Here is a 25,133-nt window from a genome sequence, read left to right as displayed (position 1 = left end):
TCACGGCTTGCTGTGATTGGTTGCGTCGCCCATGTGACTGCGACGCAACCAATCACAACGCCGGAACGTAATTTTAAAATCCTGAAGGACCTGAAATTACGTCACGGCTTGCTGTGATTGGTTGCGTCGCCCATGTGACTGCGACGCAACCAATCACAACGCCGGAACGTAATTTTAAAATCCTGAAGGACCTGAAATTACGTCACGGCTTGCTGTGATTGGTTGCGTCCCGGTCACATGGGCGGCACGCAACCAATCACAAGCCGGGACTCACGTAAAGGAAAGAAAAGCACGAATTTTAAACAAAGAACGCTGCCGCTTCCCTCAGTAAGGTGCAGGCTGCGTCGGAGAGGTGAGTATAGCAATATTTTTTATTTTAATTCTCTCTTTTACACATTTTTACATTAATGTTGTTTCGATACCGATACCCGATATCACAAAAATATCGGATCTCGGTATCGGAATTCCGATACAGCAAGTATCGGCCGATACCCGATACTTGCAGTATCGGAATGCTCAACACTAATTCCTACTAACCGTTAAACAATAAAAAATAAATTGTGGGACATTTTGTCCTTTCTTTCTGTAAAACCTTAGAAGTTGGACTCATTCCCTGTTGGAACATCTTTTGTATGTAAAGGCCTCTTTCACACTTGCGTCGTGGCTCCTCCGTCGCAATCCGTCGTTTTGGGAAAAAAACGCATCCTGCAAATGTGCCCGAAGGATGCGTTTTTTTCCCATGGACTTGTATTGCCGACGGATCACGCCGTGTTTTGGCAGACCGTCGACACGAAAAAATGTTCAAGGGAACTTTTTTTGTACGTCGGATCCACCATTTCCGGCCGCCCCCTCCTCCCCGGACTTTAGAATGGGCAGCGGATGCATTGAAAAACTGCATCCGCTGCCCACGTTATGCCTTTATTTTCACAATGTGCGTCGGTACGGCGCGCCGATGCTTAGCAACGGACCCGTACCAACGCAAGTGTGAAAGTAGCCTAAGACCCAAACTAAGAGATATTTTATCAGCATCTTAACAAACAATCAAAAAGAAAAGCAACAAACTTGACTTCAGGCAAATCCACTAAATTTAAGATTTATAGAACGTATCATCATGGCATTCCAAAATAAATAAAACCTTGAATATGTGAAACTCATGTGTATCATAGTTTGCAGAGTGTTGTACAATGTTGCATCTATCTATCTCCTGACCTTGCTACCTTTGAGAGAATATGGAGGTAAGAGAGAGGGGGTTCTGTTTTTAGGACACTCTCTATAAACCCAAATGCAGATGTTCTAAAGAGAAGTTTTCCTTCTAATTACACCAATTGCCACTATTATGTGTTTCATTTCCCCTTATGAAAATTTTGAGAGCAATTCATCTTCTAAGAACCTATAATAAGGCCTTGATCAAACTACAAAATATTCCCAACTAATTAACAAATTAAAATTAAGATTTTCCAGGTTTGCGTTTTATCAAAATCCTGGAGAATTAATTGAAAAGAGAATTTTCAAAAAATTGGCTATCACTTTGAATGATTAAAATACAAAAATATGATATTGTAAATTATTACTATTGTTAATTAAATGTAATGTTTCCTCTACAGAACAAAGGATTTACCATGTCCAGTGCTAACTAGACCTTAAACACAGACTTCACACTCGTTGGACTTTCTGAGAATACAGAACTAAAACTTTTTCTTTTTGCTGCATTTTTTCTCATGTATATAATCACTTTGGTTGGGAATTTTTCCATAATTCTTGCCTATAATTTCAGCCCTAATCTTCACAATCCAATGTATTTCTTTCTAAATAACTTTTCCTTTCTAGAAATATTTTACATTTCTTCGACAGATCCAAAAATGTTGGCAAATTTCTTATCGGAAACTAAAACCATATCGTTCTATGGCTGTGCAGTGTGCAGTTGTACAGTGTCCTACTGTTGGCTGGGACTGAGTTTTATATTCTAGCCGCCATGGCTTATGACCGGTATAATGCCATATGTCATCCATTGCTTTATACCATTATTATGAGCAAAATAGCCTGTTTTCAGCTTCTTGCTGGGTCTTGGGCTATTGGGGCGAACAATGCTTTAATTCACACTGCATTTACATTTAGTTTGCCCTTCTGTGAATCTCACAAGCTTAATAGTTTCTTTTGTGATGTCTCCGTACTACTAAAACTGGCCTGCAAAGATACTTGGGTCAACGAGCTTATAGTCTTCATTTTTGGTGGTGGAATGACTGTTGGGTCCCTCATATTGAGAATTATCTCCTATGTTAAGATCATTTCAACAATCTTAAACATTTACTCAACTTCAGGAAGGAAAAAAACGTTTTCGACTTGTACCTCTCACTTAATAGTTGTTACTATTTTCTATGGTTCTGTCATTTTTATGTATTTGAGGCCAAAGTCAAGTTACTGTAAGGATGAGGACAAGCTAGTGGGTGTTATGTACATGATTGTTACCCCCCTTTTATTTATAGTCTTAGAAATAAGGAGTTTAAAATCGCAGTGAAAAAAATACTGAAGAGGATGATGACGCCATTGACTTTTAGAAGAATTTTCTTAAAGTGGGAAGAAAATGTTTAACAATTGCAAAGTTTTTGGAAATTAATAATAACAAGGAGGATGAAAGGATGAATGATAATACTTAAGAAACTAAAATATAATCATTATCAAACGCATGTGGATCGCCCCCATGAGGCCGTGGGGTACTCGGAACCAGGTCCTGCGGTTCACAGGGGGATGTCACGGTGGCTGACCCGGTCCGTGGCCCTGGGACGTCCGTGTAAAAGGGAAAGGTCTTTAAAGGGATAAAGTTTGTGTTTGTGACGCCACCTGTGGTATTCAGTCAGGGTGACCGACGCTGCTTTAAGGGGTCCGCTGGGGTGATGTTATGGCAGCTAGATGGTATACCTTCCCACAGGTGAAGTATGTCCCCAGGGCTTCCCGGTGTGTAGATGGTGGATGGTGAGAGGCGCAGAGAAGAACGAGGACACAAGGTTGCAGTCTCTTTACCTTTACTGAAGACTTCAGCATCCACAGTCCAGGGCACCAGATCACAGGGCAGGCAGAATCCGGCCAGTTTGGAGGCAAGTCCACAGTCCCCTTGTCCAGGTGGAAATCAGTAGCCTTCCCTTGTGCTGCAGTGGTGTAGTCCCTTACTGCCTATAGCTTCACATAAGGGTCTCACAGATGTGGTGTCTTTCTCTCTGTCCCCCATATAGGATAGGACAAATCCGTATGACTGGTGGCTTGAGGCTGTTTATAGGGACTCTAGCATGCCCCGGCCTCCATGGGTTGCCACCGTGCCTCCTGGGTGTAGGGCGGACAGGTAACTTGCAATTAGCTGTCCTGCCGGTCTCTGGAGCAAAGCATAAAGGTCCTTACTCCCTCGGTGATCCGGCTACCGGGATTCTGCACCTCAGAAGGAGGCAGCCTGTGTAGGGCTGGTCCCCTTCTGGTATCCTCTTCTTTTCTACGACTTCCTTCACGCTCGCTGCAATACAGTTCTGCCTTCTGAATGTCTCTTTCTGGGAGCTGCAGCTCTCAGGGCATGCACAGCTCCTTGGACCCACTGTCAACCTCAGACTACTGTCTGGAACATTCTACCTTTCCCTACAGACTACCAGTTATATATATATGGGGAGTGACCTAATAAATAGGAGCAGAAGCTCCCCCTGATGGTCTGGAGTGTGAAATGTGTTGCATGTTTGTGATACCTGGATGCAGTTATCCTTCTTTGCCTCCAAACGTAGCATCACTCTCCCCAAGAGGAAAGCAATACCACTGCGACGACCAGGACCCTGGGGTGCCGCACATGTACTAAGAAACATTTCTTAAATGTAAACCCTAATAAAACAGATTTTTGTACTAAGGTAGTTAACCTTCCTCAGAAGGGACCCCAAAACGTGCGTTAAGGGCGTCTACTGTTGCAGTTTGGAGCTCTGGTAAATACGCCTGTCTGTATGCCTATAATGAGTGTTGTTTAGATACCTGCTTAGTAAACCATATTTATGTTACTGCCCCTGGTCTGTCTGCAAACAGATGGCTTGGAATCATGCTATTACAGCCCTATTTCTAATATCTAAGCCTTCTGGTATGCACCACACACCTGGGACAATCTCCAGCCGCTTCCAGCATCATGTACATGTATTAAGCACTCAGCACTTTGTTAATTGCATATTAACCCTTATTGTCTTGGATGTTCATAATGATGTATTGCTAATGTTATTAAGACTGCAGCATATATTTCCATCATCAATATTAGATATTTGCTAGTTTACAGACTCTATATGTACAAACCCCTATAAATGGAGTGTTTCTTAATATAACCTCTGCACAGTGTATTTTTCGTTTTCTGTTTATATGTGTTGCCCAGGGCCGGACTGGGACTAAAATTCAGCCCTGGCATTTGAAGTCACACAGGCCCACTTGTCGCATGGTGACTGTATAATATCTTTGTACACTTGTAGGCTACAAGAAGTGAGGGGAGTGTAACACGACTATATAACATATAATTACAGCTGTATCCAGCATTACAGCTCAGTCCCCATAGAATGTAATACAGCACAGCCCCCATAGACTATAATACAGCACAGCCCCCATAGAATGTAATACAGCACAGCCCCCATAGAATGTAATACAGCACAGCCCCCATAGAATGTAATACAGCACAGCCCCCATAGAATGTAATACAGCACAGCCCCCATAGAATGTAATGCAGCCAGCCCCATAGAATGTAATACAGAACAGCCCCATAGAATTTAATGCAGCACAGTCCCCATAGAATGTAATGCAGCACAGCCCCCATAGAATGTAATGCAGCCAGCCCCATAGAATGTAATGCAGCACAGCCCCCATAGAATGTAATGCAGCCAGCCCCATAGAATTAAATGCAGCACAGCCCCATAGAATGTAATACAGCACAGCTTCATAGAATATAATGCAGCACAGCCCCATAGAATATAATGCAGCACAGCCCCATAGAATATAATGCAGCACAGCCACCATACAATGTAATGCAGCCAGCCCCATAGAATATAATGCAGCACAGGCCCATAGAATGGAATGCAGCCAGCCCCATAGAATATAATGCAGCACAGGCCCATAGAATGTAATGCAGGCAGACACCATACAATATAATGCAGCACAGCCCCCATAGAATGTAATGCAGGCAGGCAGCCCCCATAGAATGTAATGCAGGCAGGCAGCCCCCATAGAATGTAATGCAGGCAGGCAGCCCCCATAGAATGTAATGCAGGCAGGCAGCCCCCATAGAATGTAATGCAGGCAGGCAGCCCCCATAGAAAGTAATGCAGGCAGGCAGCCCCCATAGAATGTAATGCAGGCAGGCAGCCCCCATAGAATGTAATGCAGGCAGGCAGCCCCCATAGAATGTAATGCAGGCAGGCAGCCCCCATAGAATGTAATGCAGGCAGGCAGCCCCCCATAAAATGTAATGCAGGCAGGCAGCCCCCCATAGAATGTAATGCAGGCAGGCAGCCCCCCATAGAATGTAATGCAGGCAGGCAGCCCCCCATAGAATGTAATGCAGGCAGGCAGCCCCCCATAGAATGTAATGCAGGCAGGCAGCCCCCCATAGAATGTAATGCAGGCAGGCAGCCCCCCATAGAATGTAATGCAGGCAGGCAGCCCCCCATAGAATGTAATGCAGGCAGGCAGCCCCCCATAGAATGTAATGCAGGCAGGCAGCCCCCCATAGAATGTAATGCAGGCAGGCAGCCCCCCATAGAATGTAATGCAGGCAGGCAGCCCCCCATAGAATGTAATGCAGGCAGGCAGCCCCCATAGAATGTAATGCAGGCAGGCAGCCCCCATAGAATGTAATGCAGGCAGGCAGCCCCCCATAGAATGTAATGCAGGCAGGCAGCCCCCATAGAAAGTAATGCAGGCAGGCAGCCCCCATAGAAAGTAATGCAGGCAGGCAGCCCCCATAGAAAGTAATGCAGGCAGGCAGCCCCCATAGAAAGTAATGCAGGCAGGCAGCCCCCATAGAAAGCAATGCAGGCAGGCAGCCCCCATAGAAAGTAATGCAGGCAGGCAGCCCCCATAGAAAGTAATGCAGGCAGGCAGCCCCCATAGAATGTAATGCAGGCAGGCAGCCCCCATAGAAAGTAAAGCAGGCAGGCAGCCCCCCCCCCCCCCAATAGCTCCACAATCCAGTCATCACTCATTGATAAAAAACAAAAACAAACACACTACTCACCTCTCTCCTCGTGTCCCGCGCTGCTCCTGGCTCCGGCCTCAGCAGTCGCAGTCTGCCCGCCCGGTCACACAGCAGGTGCGCGATGATATGACGTCATCGCGCACCCGCAGTGTCAGTGGCAGGCAGAGCGGGGAATGATGGGAGAGAGGGCGTCAGCAGACGCTCTCTCCTCCATCATTGCATTCAACTGTACCAGCGTCTATGACGCCGGTATAGTTGAATGCGGGGCCGGGAGTGCGCCGACAGCGGGGGGAGTGTGCCGACAGCGGCACATTCGAGCGGCCCACTACTGCCATCGGCCCTTCTGGCATTTGCCAGAACTGCCCTATGGCCAGTCCGGCCCTGGTGTTGCCAACTCCTTTTTTTAATTATTTTCTTTTTTTTACATAATTGTTAAATAAAAATCAATACTTTTAAACACTATTTTGCATTTGGAGGATCCTTTTTATCCTTATCGCTTCTGCCCTTACCCTATCTGAGCAGCTGCCCATTTAGCATCTTAGGCAGGCTTCTCTGATTTTTGTGGACAGTATCGCAGGCTGCGGTAGCTCGCGCACAGAGGGACTTGAAAAGTGGGATGCTGGTATAAATGTTATCTACGTAGAGGTAATAACCTTGATCCAACAGTGGATGCACCACATCCCACACAATTTTCCACTCACTCTCAGGACAAGGGGACATTCCGGGGTTCAATCCAGGTGTCCTTCCCTTCATAAACTCTAAACCTGTAGGTGTACCCTGAGGTATTCTCAAATAGTTTACAGAACTTAATTCTGTACCCGGCCCTCTTACTGGGCAGTTACTGTCGGAATTTAAGCCTCCCCTTGAAATGGATTAGGACCTCATCCATGCATATGTCCCTATGGAGCATGCACACCTCAGCAAACTTGTTGCTGAAGTGCTCAATGACCGGCCGAACATTGAAAAGATGGTCAAAGTTGGGGTCGTCTCTGGGAGGACACCGTGCATTATCACTGGGATGCAAGAATTTGCGCATGTCCTCAAAACGTTTATAAGACATGGCCATTCGGAAGAGTGGAGTGTTATACAGCATGTCAACACTCCAATATTACCAAAGCTGTTGCTTCTTCACTAGCCCCATGTGAAGGATCAGGCCCAAAAACGTCATCATTTCTACTGCATCTACAGGAGTCCAGTTAGAAAATGATGAAGGCCAGTTTTGTGCTAAAAATTGCTGGGCATACAAATTTTTCGGAGTCACTATGAGGGTTACAAAATCCTCAAAGAAAAAGACTTTGAAAAAAATTTCCGTGATGTTGCTGGTGGCAAATTTGATTCCTTATTGCGGCACATAACCAAGAATGAGTGGCTCATAATCTTCAGTGGGTGAGGTCCATACGAAGTGAGGTCAGTAACGATGGGTGCTGGTTCAGTTTCTGTCCTGGGGTGACTGCATGGCGGTTTGGTATCACTAGAAGAAAATGAGGATGAAAAATAAAGGAAGGTGGCATCTTCTTCCTCTCTGTCAGTGTCTGAGATAAGAAAAGCATATACCTACTCTGGTGAATACAGGGTTTGGGATGACATTTTTTTCGTATGCAGTGTGCACCAAATTTTATTCAAGTGTGTGTGTTTTTGGTGTAAACTTTTTTATTTAGAAGAGGGAGAAAAACAAACGAGCAACTGGAAGTTGATCACTGATGTGCGTCAGTGATCAGCGCTCGACGGCTGTACTATAGACTCACAGACATGACTCTTTTTCTGCACTGACACTAACACTAACCTAATTCTGTAAAAAATACTGTAGTAGACAAGGATTACTACAGTATGTTTTTACTATCCCTAATCTAATACTATTAACTAACCTAAAAAATATTTAAATTCTTTTTTCACAGTCAAAAAAACCCCCAAAACAACCAAAGGTTTATCACTGATGTGTGTCAGTGATCAGTGCTCGACGGCTGCACTACAGATGCACAGATGTGATTCTTTTTCCACCCTATCTGAAATTAACACTAACTCAATTTAGTAAAAAATACCATAGTAGACGACAATTACTAAGGTATATTTTACTGTACCTAATCTAATCCTTTCAACTAATCTAAATGAATTTTTACTCGATTCTTTTTTGACAACAAAAACAATAACCAGAGGCCTGTCAGTGATAGTAGTCACCGATCAGCACTCAACCGTTGTAGGATGCACAGTTGTGGCACAGAAAGGAGAAAAAAAGTCCTTGCCAAAAGCGAGCGCTGGTGTCAATCAGTGGTGTGCATCTGATCAGCAGCTCAGAGGCTGTGGGACACACACATGAAGGTGGTGCAAAGTGGTGCGGGGGATAGACAGGGAAAAAAGTCTTAAAAAACAGCGTGCATGAGTGCAGATCAGTGATTTGTGTCACTGATTATTGCTTGGGGGCTTCAGGTCAGGACGCACACATGGAGTGGTGCAAAGGGAGAGGAGAAATTAGGGGAAAAAAGATAGGAAAACAGCAAGCACAAGTGCGGATGAGTGATTTGCGTCACTAATCAGCGCTTGGCGGCTGCAGGATGCATGAAAAACCTGCCAAAAATCGAGAGATCAAGTACTGATCAGTAATCAAGTACTGATCAGCGCTCGGCAGCAGAATGGGGTAGGGTAAAGGAGGGAAAAGGGGGCAGAATGGGTGGGGGAAGAACTGGGGGAGAGGGGGATTGTGGTGGATTAGGAAAGATTAGGTAGGGATCAAGAAGAAATCAGGAATTTTGCTTTCTTTTTTGTTGACCAGCAGCAGCAACACTGGTGGCATAGGCTTTTTAAAAGTTTGTGGCACCATATGTTCCATTACAGCATGAAGCAGCACAGCAGATCTCTCTCAGTGATCACTCTCCTCCTGGGATTAGGAAGCACAGAGCACTCAATGAGAGTTCAGACTGCATCTGTGCGCTCTGATTGGTGCAATCAATGTAATTGTCGATCACACCAATCTGAGCTGGCCTTGGTGAGCCTCACAGTCCTAGGCACGAGCCTATGTTCTGTGCTCTTACAGCACCGATCGTATGCCGGGCATCAGTATTTCAGGCAATCTGACTGCCTGAAACACTGAGAAATGCTGTGATTGGCTGTTCAGGATTGAACAGCCAATCACAGTGATCGTTGTGATGGGGTTGTGGAGCCAGTCTTGGGATGAAGACTCCCAGGGCCCTGCTGCAAGATGGCGCCAGAATTTTAATGCTAGCACTAAGACTGCAGTCACGGTGCCGCATTAAAGATATAACGTATCCATATCTCCAAGGTCGGTAAGAACCTACCGACCTGGACATATGTTTACGTCCAAGGTTTTGAAGGTTTTAACTTCATTGGTCCACAGGACTTGTTTCCAAAATGCAACAGACTTGTTGTTAGGTGTCGAGCTCCGGCGCTGCACAGGGGGAATCTTGAACCATTTCCTCTGCGGTCTCCCAGTCTTCCCCAGCTGCAGAGGAGCCTGCTCAGCAGAGACATCGGTCCCAGCATCTTGCTCAAGCTGATGCTGAGCGTCTGGTTACTGCTGCCATCCCATGTTCATTAATCAGCGTCGAGCAGACGCTCCAGTGACCAAGTCCTGCTTTTTGTCTATTGAACACGCCCGTGGGATGACCTCTCATTGGAGGTCAGGGGTCACTTGCTCAGGTCCTGAAGCAGTCCTGATTGGACCACGGGGAAAGTCCCGGAAGGACGCAGCTATAAAAGGTTTGCATGGTCGCTCGGCCATGCGCTAGTATAAATCCAGAATCATGTATGTGTTGATGTGTGTATGCAATCTGATAAAAGCTCCTAAATGATCCACTTCCCTAGTGTTATTGACTGAGTGTGGGTGATTGGAGCTAACTAGCGCCAGATTGTGTCATCCAGAACAAGGCACGACTGTACTGCGTTTACAGCAGCGTCCGTCAGAGCGGAGCCGTGCACAAATAGTGCGCTTTACTGGCCCAAGCTTAGGGCGGTTAGTGGCGTCTGCCAGAGCGGCGCTGTACACACATAGTGCAGTTAATCTTTAGGTAGCCTCCAAGATTTCTCCCAAATATCCCCATCCTCTGGAATTCCACGCCTTAACACATCCAATTATCTACCACCCTCGGATCCTTCTGACAGAACCTGAAAACCCATCTCTTCAGGAAAGCCTAGAGCCTGCAATAACCATTCTGCCACCTCACCAACCACCCAAGCTGCCGCCTCACCAACCACCAGAGCTGACGCATCCCCAACCTTCTGTCTGTTCCCAAGTATCTTGTAGAATGTAAGTCCGCAAGGACAGGGTCCTCTCCCCTCTATACCAGTCTGTCATCGTAAATTTGTTCACTCTGCGGTATTGCAGCCCTGTGATGCAACAGGGTTCGCCTCCTACATACCGGGTGAAGTTAACCCGCGTGTATTTACGCTATACCGCCATGTACTGTCCGGTATCACTAAGCAGCAGGTGTCATCTCTGCACGGTGGACCCAGGGCTGCGAACGCACCTTATACCCTCTTTAATATTATTTGCTGCATTCCGCCAGCTCTAACACTTGTTTAGATGTTCTTTTGCATACTTCTAATGCTGAATTTCATGGTGAGGACCCATGAGAGGTTTTCTTCTGATGACTCTTCCATGAATGCTATATTTGTGCAGGTGTCTCTGAACAGTAGAACAATATACCACAATTCCAGAGTCTGCTAAATCTTCGTGAAAGTCTTTTGTAATAAAGCAGGGGTTCTGATTTGCCTTTTTTGCAATAATACGAGCAGTTCCCCCTGAAATTTTGTTAATTTCTTAATTATATTTCAAACTGAGGAAAGGGAAACTTTAAACTGCTTTGCTATCTTCTTCTAGCTTTTTCCTGCTTTATGGGTCTTCATCATTTTCAATTTTTTTGTGTCTTAGACACTAAAGCTTAGAGGAACCTATGGCTACAGGTTTTTGGCACAAGGTTATATATATATATATCAAACCAGAGAAAAAACGGAGTATAAGTCCCATTTATAAACAAGATAAAAACACGTTTTTATTGTTAGAAAATATATTATGAACAGTAATCACACTAAATAATAAGACAGCAAGGGAATATTGCAGAAGACACTGAAAATAACATTACGGCAATGACAACCCCAAATGGTACACTGAAACCATTACATTGTAGAGTGCTACTAGTGCATATTCAACGGTAACAGAGCCGCTTGAACCAAATAACTACCAGTCAGATACTGTTAAACCCTCAGTGGGGACCCGTTTGTGCCCAATCAGCATACATTAGACTAGAGTCGGTTCAATAGTTCTTACCCATGAAGACAGGTACCAGGGGGATCACCGCCGCAGCCCCAACGCGCGTTTCGCGTCGGCTTCGTCAGGGGGCGATGTAGTGTGTTGTGTTAGGCATGATTTTATACTGCCCAGAAATCCGGACCACATGCGCCTAATTGCGGCGCATGTATCGCGTCGGTCATGTCAGGAATTGCATCGTGACCGGCATCCAAGATGGCGCCGTGGTTCACAGGTGCGCCAGAATGACGCCACTGGACCGCAAACGTCATCAGAAGGCACCACCCACAATGCCCCGGCAGCTGGCCACGAGAGACATGCGCACTAGGCATCGTGAGGAGGAGACTGAATCCCAGAATGAAAAAAACAAGAAAAGAGACCTAGAAAAAGCGCGATTACAACGGATAACTATCACTCCTGGCTGTCAAAAGGTGCATATGTTAAAAAATAGGGGTAAACACTACCAATCAGTGTCATTGTGCAAGGACCAAAAAATAAATAAACAGGGAGAAATATAGCTCCTCCACATATATATAATAACTAAAACACAATTCATAAGGGGGAACCGTAAATAGGTTACCCAATAAAGTGCACGTGCATACATCAACTATATAAATATAAATATACATAAGATATAAATATGTTACCACAATCAGATGAAAAACAAAAAAACAAAAAACACATATTAAACAGAATCACAGAAAATGTGAAAACATAACAAACTCCACGTAATATTGCAGGCCAAGGAATGTTCCGTATTTCGATCGTAAGGTATGATCATATAACGTCCCAGTAATGCTGCTTCTATCTTGTACCATGTCAGACTCCTCCGCACGTCATATCCGGATAATTCAATACATTCACACATACATGATGTAGGGCAAAGATACAACTATTAAAATAATAAGGAATAAATAGATACAATTAGCAACACAAAACACAACATGGAATTAAAAACAAGAGAATAAAAATAAGGAGACCATATTATTATAGAAAAGAACTGAAACTCAGATGTTCATTCAGCCCTAATGGGGAAATCGTGTCCAATACCGTTATCCATCTACATTCGCGTTGTGCCAATTTCCGCTTCAGATCTCCCCCTCTTATGCCAGAACGCACCCTATCAATACCCCATATTTTCAAATGCTTGGGATTACATTGATGGTGCAAACGAAAATGTCTAGGTATTGGTTTCAAGCTGTCCACATCGTCCACGTCTTTTGCTTTTATGATGTCCCGTATATGTTCACGGACGCGTATACGTAATTCACGTGAAGTTAGTCCAACCTAAATCAATTTACATGTGCATACAGCGTAGTAAACCACAAAGGTTGAACTACACGTAATGTACTCTCTTATTTGGAAAATTCTTCCTCCCGAAGAAGTGAACGATGTGGACCTAAACAGATTCTTGCACGCCAAGCAACTCCCACATGGGAAAAAACCCCGTCTCTGTTCTCCCACTCCAAAAAGGCTAGGGGTTTTTGCCACGTAGTGGCTATGTCATGCTATGACAGTGGTCATGTAATTAAAAAGGGCTATCTGAGAGCCAAAAAAATCAGAAGAGATGATTTATTGGTTGAGGGGAGGAAGGATAATAGGATGGGCAACCCAGGTTTATATCGACATATAACCATAGATGGGACCTGATGAGATCCATCATGAATAAACACTGGTCAGTCTTACTAATGGACTCTGTGTTGTGCAAACATTTGTCGGACCGGCCTCTTATGACGGCACGCAGAAGTACCAATATACGTGACATGGTGGTACATAGCCACTACATGGCAAAAACCCCTAGCCTTTTTGGAGTGGGAGAACAGAGACGGGGTTTTTTCCCATGTGGGAGTTGCTTGGCATGCAAGAATCTGTTTAGGTCCACATCGTTCACATCGTCGGGAGGAAGAATTTTCCAAATAAGAGAGTACATTACGTGTAGTTCAACCTTTGTGGTTTACTATGCTGTATGCACATGTAAATTGATTTACGTTGGACTAACTTCACGTGAATTGCGTATACGCGTCCGTGAACATATACTGGACATCATAAAAGCAAAAGACGTGGACGATGTGGACAGCTTGAAACCAATACCTAGACATTTTCGTTTGCACCATCAATGTAATCCCAAGTATTTGAAAATATGGGGTATTAATAGGGTGCGTTCTGGCATAAGAGGGGGAGATCTGAAGCGGAAATTGGCACAACGCGAATGTAGATGGATAACGGTATTGGACACGATTTCCCCATTAGGGCTGAATGAACATCTGAGTTTCAGTTCTTTTCTATAATAATATGGTCTTCTTATTTTTATTCTCTTGTTTTTAATTCCATGTTGTGTTTTGTGTTGCTAATTGTATCTATTTATTCCTTATTATTTTAATAGTTGTATCTTTGCCCTACATCATGTATGTGTGAATGTATTGAATTATCCGGATATGACTTGCGGAGGAGTCTGACATGGTACAAGATAGAAGCAGCATTACTGGGACGTTATATGATCATACCTTACGATCGAAATACGGAACATTCCTTGGCCTGCAATATTACGTGGAGTTTGTTATGTTTTCACATTTTCTGTGATTCTGTTTAATATGTGTTTTTTGTTTTTTTGTTTTTCATCTGATTGTGGTAACATATTTATATCTTATGTATATTTATATTTATATAGTTGATGTATGCACGTGCACTTTATTGGGTAACCTATTTACGGTTCCCCCTTATGAATTGTGTTTTAGTTATTATATATATGTGGAGGAGCTATATTTCTCCCTGTTTATTTATTTTTTGGTCCTTGCACAATGACACTGATTGGTAGTGTTTACCCCTATTTTTTAACATATGCACCTTTTGACAGCCAGGAGTGATAGTTATCCGTTGTAATCGCGCTTTTTCTAGGTCTCTTTTCTTTTTTTTTTCATTCTGGGATTCAGTCTCCTCCTCACGATGCCTAGTGCGCATGTCTCTCGTGGCCAGCTGCCGGGGCATTGTGGGCGGCACCTTCTGATGACGTTTGCGGTCCAGTGGCGTCATTCTGGCGCACCTGTGAACCGCGGCGCCATCTTGGATGCCGGTCACGATGCAATTCCTGACATGACCGACGCGATACATGCGCCGCAATTAGGCGCACGTGGTCCGGATTTCTGGGCAGTATAAAATCATGCCTAACACAACACACTACATCGCCCCCTGACGAAGCCGACGCGAAACGCGCGTTGGGGCTGCGGCGGTGATCCCCCTGGTACCTGACTTCATGGGTAAGAACTATTGAACCGACTCTAGTCTAATGTATGCTGATTGGGCACAAACGGGTCCCCACTGAGGGTTTAACAGTATCTGACTGGTAGTTATTTGGTTCAAGCGGCTCTGTTACCGTTGAATATGCACTAGTAGCACTCTACAATGTAATGGTTTCAGTGTACCTTTTGGGGTTGTCATTGCCGTGATGTTTTTTTCAGTGGCTTCCGCAATATTCCCTTGCTGTCTTAGTATTTAGTGTGATTACTGTTCATAATATATTTTCTAACAATAAAAACGTGTTTTTATCTTGTTTATAAATGGGACTTATACTCCGTTTTTTCTCTGTTTTGGTTAATGTGCTTTGGGAGTGTCCTTGATTGGCTCAATTGACTTCATGTGTGGCTATCTCTCTAATAACATACAACTAGTATGTATGAGTGATTTAAAGTATTTTTTTGTCCATTGTGGGATGTCTTTATTATATATATATATATATATATATATATATATATATATATATATATATATATATATATATATATATATATATATATATACAGTACAGACCAAAAGTTTGGACACACCTTCTCATTTAAAGATTTTTTCTGTATTTTCATGACTATGAAAACTGCACATTCACACTGAAGGCATCAAAACTATGAATTAACACATGTAGAATTATATACTTAACAAAAAAGTGTGAAACAACTGAAATTATGTCTTATATTCTAGGTTCTTCAAAGTAGCCACCTTTTGCTTTGATGACTGCTTTGCACACTCTAGGCATTCTCTTGATGAGCTTCAAGAGGTAGTCACTGGGAATGGTCTTCCAACAATCTTGAAGGAGTTCCCAGAGATGTTTAGCACTTGTTGGCCCTTTTGCCTTCACTCTGCGGTCCAGCTCACCCCAAACCATCTTGATTGGGTTCAGGTCTGGTGACTGTGGAGGCCAGGTCATCTGGCGTAGCACCCCATCAATTTCCTTCTTGGTCAAATAGTCCTTACACAGCCTGGAGGTGTGTTTGGGGTCATTGTCCTGTTGAAAAATAAATGATGGTCCAACTAAACGAAACCGGATGGAATAGCATGCTGCTGTAAGATGCTGTGGTAGCCATGCTGGTTCAGTCTGCCTTCAATTTTGAATAAATCCCCAACAATGTCACCAGCAAGCACCCTCACACCATCACACCTCCTCCTCCATGCTTCACAGTGGGAATTAGGCATGTAGAGTCCATCCGTTCACCTTTTCTGCGTCGAACAAAGACACGGTGGTTGGAACCAAAGATCTCAAATTTGGACTCATCAGACCAAAACACAGATTTCCACTGGTCTAATGTCCATTCCTTGTGTTCTTTAGCCCAAACAAGTCTCTTCTGCTTGTTGCCTGTCCTTTAACGAGGGTAATGGTGTGCACTCTGGTCAAGAGGGTAGAGGTGCTGGTAAATCAGACCGTGAGGTCAAGTCAATAGTAGAGAAAAAAGTACCGCACACTCAAAGTTGATATGATGTGAAAAAGGGGATATGCCAAATTTATTTACACACAAAAAAAGGAACAACAATTGCCACTGTGATAGTATGTAGAAAGGAACCCGACGTTTCGACCCTCCCGGGTCTTATTCATGGGGTTACTTAACTCTTTTGGTACACATATAAAGGTGTGGCAGTGTTAGAAGGCAAGACAATGGTCCTTTTAAGGCATAACCTTGTAAATCCAATGGTGGCTCCTATGAGATAAGTAGAGGAGTCCTGTTTAAGGTAGGCTGCGGGGGTTTCAGCTTGCAGAGCTGTCCTGTACTATCCTGGGTCTGGGGGTCAGCGGCGCATCCCGCGCCCAGCTGTGTGGTCCTGGACTGCCAATCCAGGACCACACAGCTGGGCGCGGGATGCGCCGCTGACCCCCAGACCCAGGATAGTACAGGACAGCTCTGCAAGCTGAAACCCCCGCAGCCTACCTTAAACAGGACTCCTCTACTTATCTCATAGGAGCCACCATTGGATTTACAAGGTTATGCCTTAAAAGGACCATTGTCTTGCCTTCTAACACTGCCACACCTTTATATGTGTACCAAAAGAGTTAAGTAACCCCATGAATAAGACCCGGGAGGGTCGAAACGTCGGGTTCCTTTCTACATACTATCACAGTGGCAATTGTTGTTCCTTTTTTTGTGTGTAAATAAATTTGGCATATCCCCTTTTTCACATCATATCAACTTTGAGTGTGCGGTACTTTTTTCTCTACTGTTGCCTGTCCTTAGCAGTTGTTTCCTAGCAGCTATTTTACCATGAAGGCCTGCTGCACAAAGTCTCCTCTTAACAGTTGTTGTAGAGATGTGTCTGCTGCTAGAACTCTGTGTGGCATTGACCTGGTCTCTAATCTGAGCTTCTGTTAACCTGCAACTTCTGAGGCTGGTGACTCGGATAAACTTATCCTCAGAAGCAGAGGTGACTCTTGGTCTTCCTTTCCTGGGGCGGTCCTCATGTGAGCCAGTTTCTTTGTAGCGCTTGATTGTTTTTGCCACTGCACTTGGGGACACATTCAAAGTTTTCCCAATTTTTCAGACTGACTGACCTTCATTTCTTAAAGTAATGATGGCCACTCGTTTTTCTTTACTTAGCTGCTTTTTTCTTGCCATAATACAAATTCTAACAGTCTATTCAGTAGGACTATCAGCTGTGTATCCACCAGACTTCTGCACAACACAGCTGATGGTCCCAACACCATTTATAAGGCAAGAAATCCCTCTTATTAAACCTGACAGGGCACACCTGTGAACTGAAAACCATTCTCGGTGACTACCTCTTGAAGCTCATCAAGAGAATGCCAAGAGTGTCCAAAGTAGTCATCAAAGCAAAAGGTGGCTACTTTGAAGAACCTAGAGTATAAGACATAATTTCAGTAGTTTCACACTTTTTTGTTAAGTATATAATTCCACGTGTGTTAATTCATAGTTTTGATGCCTTCATTGTGAATGTACAATTTTCATAGTCATGAAAATACAGAAAAAAATTTAAATGAGAAGGTGTGTCCAAACTTTTGGTCTGTACTGTACACTGTATATACCGGTATATAGCCTAAAATACAAAGTATACTTTAGGCCTTTTAGAGATCATTTCATCTTCGTCTTGCTTAACTGTTCGCAATAACAGTAATTTTGACCAGGGGTGCTCAAACTTTTACATGTCACTGTTAGAGACCTTCCTTTCCATGTAATAATCTAATTGTCCACTTTTAAACCAACTCTGTTGGTATTCTAAGTTTGTCTAATTAATGACATATGTAGAGTCAAACTTATGCTCTTGTCATGAGCCCCTATGGCTCTGTTAATGCAGTCAACAGTTTTATTTGCCTTGGTAACAGCTGCCTGGCACTGATCACTAAAGTTCACTTTACTGTCCAACCATACACCTACCTCTTTTTCAGTGATAGTTGTACCCAGTGCTTTACTGTTTAATACATAATTGTTTGTCTTATTTCCTCGGCTGAAGTGGATGATTTTACATTTATCTGTGTTCAGTTGCCATTTCTAGACCTAAGCATCCTCTAAATCCCTCTATAGTATTAAATTGTTCTCCTCTCTCTTGATTACCTTACAGAGTTTAGTATCATCTGAAAATATTAAAGTTCTACTCTGTATGCAATCGACAAGGTCATTAATAAGCATATTAAAAAGAGGAGGGCCCAATACTGAGACCTGTGATATCTTACTGTTAATTGTGACGCAATCAGTGTGTTCCAATAGTTTCCAGCCTCTGTTGCCTATCACTGAATGAGGGGGTAACCCAATTACACATATTTTCCCCTAGTCCCATTGTTCTCATTTAATGTACCATCATTTTATGTGGCAACATATCAAATGCCTTTGAAAAGTCCAGATACACAACATTCTTGGCCTTACCCTGGTGCGATCTGAAATTCACCTCCTTATAGAAGTTGATCAGGTAAGTAACAAAACCAATCCCTTAGGAACCCATGTTGCTGCTGGGTTATTATGTGTTTTTTTGAGAAACTCAATGATAGCATCTCTTTGAAAACCTCCAAAGATTTTACCCACAATTAATATTAAATCTAAGGGTCTATAGTTTCCAAGCTCAGTTTTTGCCCCATTTGATGTTATACACAGGGACAATGGGACTGAATTAAAATCCTAAATTCAATAACTAAGATATGCTTTAAACCTTATGTCCATATTATATCTGTAGGAAAATATAAAGCCGTCAAAAAATAAAACTTGGCCTGCAAATAACAAGCCCAAGAGTGCTACATAAATGAGAAAAAAAAGTTAGTCCTTAAGCAAGGCAGCAAAGCAAAAATGAAAACAATCAATCCTTTCTCAAGGCCCTTACGTGGTTAAAAAATGTAAATCTTCTGACACAAATTAGTCTCCAGTGCCTAATTTACTCTTCTGTAACATACACTTGTTTATTTCTGCTTCTATATATGCCACTTTAATTCACATGCACAGTACTTCAGCCTCATTATAACGTCCCGTGATAAAATGAACCGTGCATGGACTGTTCGATTAGACTCTGCTTCTATAAAATCATACCGATTATATACTGACAGGTGAAGTGCTTATATTGTATATAATGATTGTTACCAAACTTAACATGTAGAATTTCCATTGATTAAATGCAATTTGTGATGTACATTTACATGTATACCGTTGTTAATATTACATGAATAGTTAGAGTAATAGATATTTGAGCACACGTAGGAGTCGTACCTAAGATTTAATGACTCAGAGGTCCCAAATGCCCCTTTGGACATGGAGAAACTGGTGACTTAGAATAGTTGGAGGGTATGCTGTTGAGCTAAATTTTGCTTGCCACTTTTATTTAGAAGCGTGGTATGTTCCTTTTAAAGGGAATCTGCCGATCAGTGGCGTGGGCAGGGTTATATCTGGCACTGCATTCAGAGAACGGCTAGATCTGCAGCAGACAAAACAAAACTGATAAATCACTGCGTCGGTGGATCAAGGGAGTCACTATGAGATGACTATTGAGAAAGTTGTGAAAAATGAGAGGACACAAGTGGATAAAGGATGGAGTCTTTTCGTGATAGTATCCCAAAATAGGTGACTCGAATAGCGGAGCCTCACTGCCTTTTTGTGAGAGATCCGATGATGAGTGAAGAACGCCTTGGAGTGAGGACTGTAAAGGTCTAAACAAAGAGAGAGAAGTGTTCACATCAGCTAACCAGATCCATACAAGAAAACCACAATGGGTGCGGCGCACAGAACAAAACATGGTCCGGCTCTTAGGTGAATAATGATACTCGTAGAGAGAAAATATCCAACTCCTGCAGAAAAAAATATTTTTTTTTCAATAAAAACATTATTTTATTGATAGGCTCTTAAAATGAATGGCTAAATTATGAAACACTTGGCCAAATGTTCAATAAAATACTGTTATAAAAAAGAATATTTTTTTCTACAAAGGTCTTCATAGTGTAGAGATTGCAGACTAAATACTGTACTGGGGTCATTATTTTCAGATGCCCGGACTGTGCATGTTTTATCTGACTCATTATCTATGAAATTTTAGTCGCTTTTGAATCCTGACGAAGTTTAAAGGTGACCTCACCATCTGATCTCAGAGCTTATTGTCGATGCACTATAGATTGTTTGTGAGTACTGTACAGCGTCTATGCCTTATTGAAGGTGCAACTATCAAGCTTGGATGCCTCCTCGAAAAAACAGAAACTAAAGTTTGAAGAACAGTCTCTGCAGCATCTCTTCATAGTTGACCACCCCCTGGTTCTATTAATCACTGCATCACAGAATTGTGTCCGAACAACCTTCAGTATTCCCAGTTCATGTTTCTTACAGACCACTCATTCCAGTTTCACCACTGGCATTAGCCATTTTTTTCACATTATACTGGCTTATCAGTTTTCAACCATTGTTGTTGCCAGTTGGCCATGATATTTTCTGAATTATTATTTTTTACTGTAATTATTATCAAAGATAAAGAAAAATTTCTACAAAGACAAACAACAAGTACTATCTGCCTGGACGTGCTTTGTGCGTGGGTATTGTGCAAAGCACATGTGCCCTGGACATTGAAGAACCTGCTTGACTGTCGGAAGTGGACCTGAATACTTAGGGTAAACTCCTGGAAAAAGTTAAAGATGCGCTCTTGATAAGTTCAATCCTAGTATCGTGATGGCTTATTTGTACTGTTACAGAGCGAGATATCAATACCCCTTGAAGAAGTAATAGATGCGAAACGAACATTGAGGAAATGTGACTTGTGGGGCAAAAGTTAAATAAATTATGGGTAAGGTAGTCCACTAACCTACTGACCTGCTCCTTGCTATGTGATTCATTTGACTTGTATGAGTAATGGGCAAATTATTGCTGTGTACGAAGGTTCATTGATGCCATTTCATTGATCATAATGGACCCCAAAGATACAGCCGAAGGCAACTGCATTTGGAGCTGATTTAAGAAGAGTCCGTTCACAATAATTCTGCTATACGTTATTGATCATATATCCCTGGTATCCAATAATATATTTATAAATAAATAGAATTTAATTATTTATCTACGGTGCCGTTAAATTGGGAAATAAATGAAATATTGAACTTGGGTTTAGCTTAAAAATTTGTTCTAGAAATGATAATTTTAAAAGTTGAAAAAATAATATGAAAAAAAAATGCTGCTGAAACTTTCAAGTGATTTGGAGAACGGAAACCAGACGACCGTAACTGAATTTACCCTTGTGGGATTTTCTGATAGTCTTCAGCTTCAGTATTTATGGTTTGCGTTTTTTTTCTGCATCTTTAAGATTTCACTACTGGCTCATATGTTTATAATACTTTTATATCGCTTTAGTCCAAATCTCCATACTCCTATGTATTTTTTTCTTGCGATTTTCTCTTTTTTGGAAATATGTTACCTGTCAACTATAGTTCCCAAATTGTTGATCAATCTTCTTTCACAGAAAAAAACAATCACCTTCTATGGATGTGCTGTGCAAATGTACTGTTTTCTATTACTGGGCAGTACAGAATGCTACATGTTGGCCGCCATGGCGTATGATCGATATAACGCCATTTGTCATCCATTACTATATAATGTCATTATGAGGAGGGCCGTTTGTTTCAGGCTGGTCATGGGTTCTTGTGTCATCGGGACAACAGTAGGTGTCCTTCAAACCACATTCATATTTACATTACCATTTTGCGGCTCCGGTCAGATCAATCATTTTTATTGTGATATTCCGCCATTACTTAATCTGGCCTGTAGTAATTCACGTTTCAATGAAATTGCCACTTTTATTATTGCTTCCCTTCTTATTGTTGGTTCCTTTTTATTGACCATGATCTCATATACTAACATTTTGTGGACAATTGTAAAGCACCATCCTACGGCAAGTAGGAGAAAAGCCTTCTCTACTTGTACCTCACACCTCATAGTTGTTACTTTGTTTTTTGGATCGGGCATTATTATGTATTTGAGACCAAAGTCAAGATATGGCATGGACGACGGGAAGTTTTTGTCCCTCATGTATACTATTATTGTGCCTTTTTTGAACCCTTTTATTTATAGTTTAAGGAATAATGATGTAAAATGTGCTGTTAGGAGGATAGTTTCTAAAAGAAAGGGCTGAGCATCTATGGTCTGTTCCCAGTCTTACAACTCTTCAGAAGATGCAACATCAACATCTCCATCTCCTTCCTGCTATCCTCAAGTATTTCCAGCTAGTATATTTTTAGGACTTCCCATTTGATCTCACCGGCCACAAAAATGGACTTTCTGCTTCTCTCAATGCTTATCCTGGCTGTCTAACTTGGAGATTCCAGTTCTAGAGGGATCTGATTGGGATGTGAAATCTCTTCGCCATCAACCACAGCAAGCAGTAAAGTACTGTACCAATGGATCCCATTTTGAGACGACTGTTAAGATAATTTTAAAATTGCAAGACCCAAAATGCGCATTGGGGGAGGGTAGGTTATAATTCTGGAATTATGGCGTTATGGGTGTGCTAAGGATACTGGATACTTTGTTTCCTCTTCCCTGCCTGCCACAAAGTAACTTATTGTTTGACCTCTTCGTTTTGCGCATCCTTTTGTTTTGTGTGCCGCATATTTTCTATCTCAATGTGTCAATAAAAATTTAGATTATTTTATAGTTATAAATGATTTATTTGTGCGTGTATAGTGGCGTGAATCTGTGGTTGAATCACTAGAAGTTAATTATTCATACTAATGAAGAGATACTGTATGACGTGAAGTGCTCAGCTCTGAGAAGGATTGCGTGGCACTGTTTTTTTAATAATACAATACAGATATTTTAGAAATATTGATATACTTTTTTATTACTTTGTTGTAAAATGATGTACACTACACATACTGTTTATGTGATGTAAGATGCAAATATGTAAAAATATTAGACCATAAAACATATTTTGTTAACTTATTAACTACAGAACTTGCCATGGATTCGAGGGGCAGCTGCCAATCACGGACATCCTATAGTGAGTGATCACAGTTACTCTATATTCACATTCATACTATGGTCGATGCTGAACAATATGTCGAAGTTGCAGTCTAAAACCCGAAAAAGAGGATCTAGATGGAAATGAGCATTGATCTAACCATTCATTCTAATTGAGACCGACTGTGTCAATTGGTACTCCATCTGACCTACATTATAGCAGTGCCTGTCTTATTTTTAGTGGTTACAAGAGCATAGGATACTACACTTTTGGGTCCGCCTAAAAAAAGATGGACCCTGCCAAAACAAAAGCCTGATAAAATCTAAAGTAATGTGTGAAATACATTAAGAAAAGAAGTAATACATAATGTAAAATAATAACAACAATAGACACAAACAACATCACATGATTAAAAACTGACTAGCTGAATCCTTCTAAGCTCCAAGTAGAAACATAAAATATATTTCCCCTGCATTAGTCATCATTAGAACTACAATTCTACATCACTTCAAAGTCCATGGAAGGGGGAGGAGAGGAGCAGCTGGAACAGGAGTTGAATTGGAGGTGGAGCTTGACTGCCAGGGACTTTGTAGTGAGTATCATTGCAGTTCTAATGATTACTCATGCAGGGAAAAGAGGCCTCCCGTTTCTACTTAGAGTTTAGAAGGATTCAGCTAGTCATTTTTTAATCACGTGAGGTCATAGAGCTAATGGAGAAGGAAAGAATTAACTGATAGAAAGGCAAAATGAGCATTTGTAAGTGCACAGTGCTATACAATATGATGACTGCAATATATTGAGAGGATATTTATGAACATTAATATGAAAGTAATGCAAAAATTCATAACATCTTGTCTCTTATGTGACTGACTTTTACTCTAAAGAATTGGACAAGCCTACCTGAAAACAGAAAATCTGTTACACAAAGTTTCTGACACTATATTGGATTTAGAAGTTAATTTTTAACAAGATCATTTTAGGTCTTTACAAAAGTAATAATACATTAAAAAAAAAAAACATTTAACTAAAATACAGAAAAGAAACCGGACGACCATAACTAAATTTTGGCATTGTTGCATTTTCTGATAGGCCTAAACACCAGTACTTATTCTTTTTCATCCATGTTTGCATATTTAAGATTTCACTCCTGGCTCATAATTTTATAATCATTTAATATTGCTGCAATCAAAATCTTTACACTCATGTGTATTCGTACTTCTATGATGCAGATGCTAATTGCTCCATATTAGGGGAAAATTACAGCACTTCCCGTATCCAGATATGGCAATTAGACTAGTTTCCTAGATCATCGTACCATGACAGAATCCAGTACCCATTACCATAATCTACCAAGTACCATGGACTTGTTTTGAGAATAGCCCATCACAACATGTTGTAGAAGTATCACGCAAAGTGAAGGAAAGGCTAAGTGCAACACAAAAGAATAAGGGAAAGGGAACTAAACATTAGGGAAAAGGGGAGTGGAGATCCCTAGACAGATCTAATGTCACACTGTCTGCCCTATCGTCCCTATATAGGTTCCACACCTATCGCAGAGCAGGTGTTAGGGCTAGCAGAATGCACCGAGTAAATATAGATGTTATTATTGGTGCGTTCGCAGCCCGGGGTCCACCGTGCAGGAGGAACCTGCTGCTAGCAAATGACGGCACTATATGGCGGTTTAAGCGACCTCTGTTACTTCACAGAGTCGCACAGAAACAAGACGCTGTGCCCTGTTAACCCCACAGGAGTTTACAGCTAACTGCTGAGCTGAAGGCAGTCTGTGGTCACACACACATACAATCTCCTCACCGGAGAAGCCGGTATTCTAGGGGCTTATTTCAGCCGGGGCCCTAGATCCACACACACAATCTCCTCGCCGGAGGTGCCGGCATTCTAGGGGCTTATTTCAGCCGAGTCTCTGAACACACACATAAATGTGACCACACTGGCGCATGCACAATACTGATTCAATACTAGCGCATGGCCGTGTGGCCATGCGAGCCT

The 25,133-nt window shown here is 42.1% G+C and overlaps 1 protein-coding gene and 1 pseudogene across 1 annotated transcript; both read left to right on the top strand.

Annotated features, from left to right (window-relative positions):
- The first annotated feature begins 1,619 nt into the window (after window positions 1-1,619).
- Window positions 1,620-2,589, top strand: LOC143767852 (olfactory receptor 5I1-like; annotated as a pseudogene).
- An 18,752-nt stretch (window positions 2,590-21,341) lies between these two features.
- Window positions 21,342-22,298, top strand: LOC143767851 (olfactory receptor 10AG1-like). The gene has a single exon (XM_077256374.1). The coding sequence runs from the start codon at window positions 21,342-21,344 to the stop codon at window positions 22,296-22,298; it is 957 nt and encodes a 318-aa protein (XP_077112489.1).
- Window positions 22,299-25,133: the final 2,835 nt, after the last annotated feature.

This window comes from Ranitomeya variabilis, chromosome 4, assembly GCF_051348905.1.
Source record: "Ranitomeya variabilis isolate aRanVar5 chromosome 4, aRanVar5.hap1, whole genome shotgun sequence".
In the NCBI taxonomy this organism is placed as follows: Eukaryota; Metazoa; Chordata; class Amphibia; order Anura; family Dendrobatidae; genus Ranitomeya; species Ranitomeya variabilis.
This window is presented reverse-complemented; position numbering and strand designations above follow the sequence as displayed.

Coding starts and splice junctions, on each gene's coding strand:
- LOC143767851 (XM_077256374.1), top strand. CDS start 21,342: ATGCTGCTGAAACTTTCAAGTGATTTGGAGAACGGAAACCAGACGACC.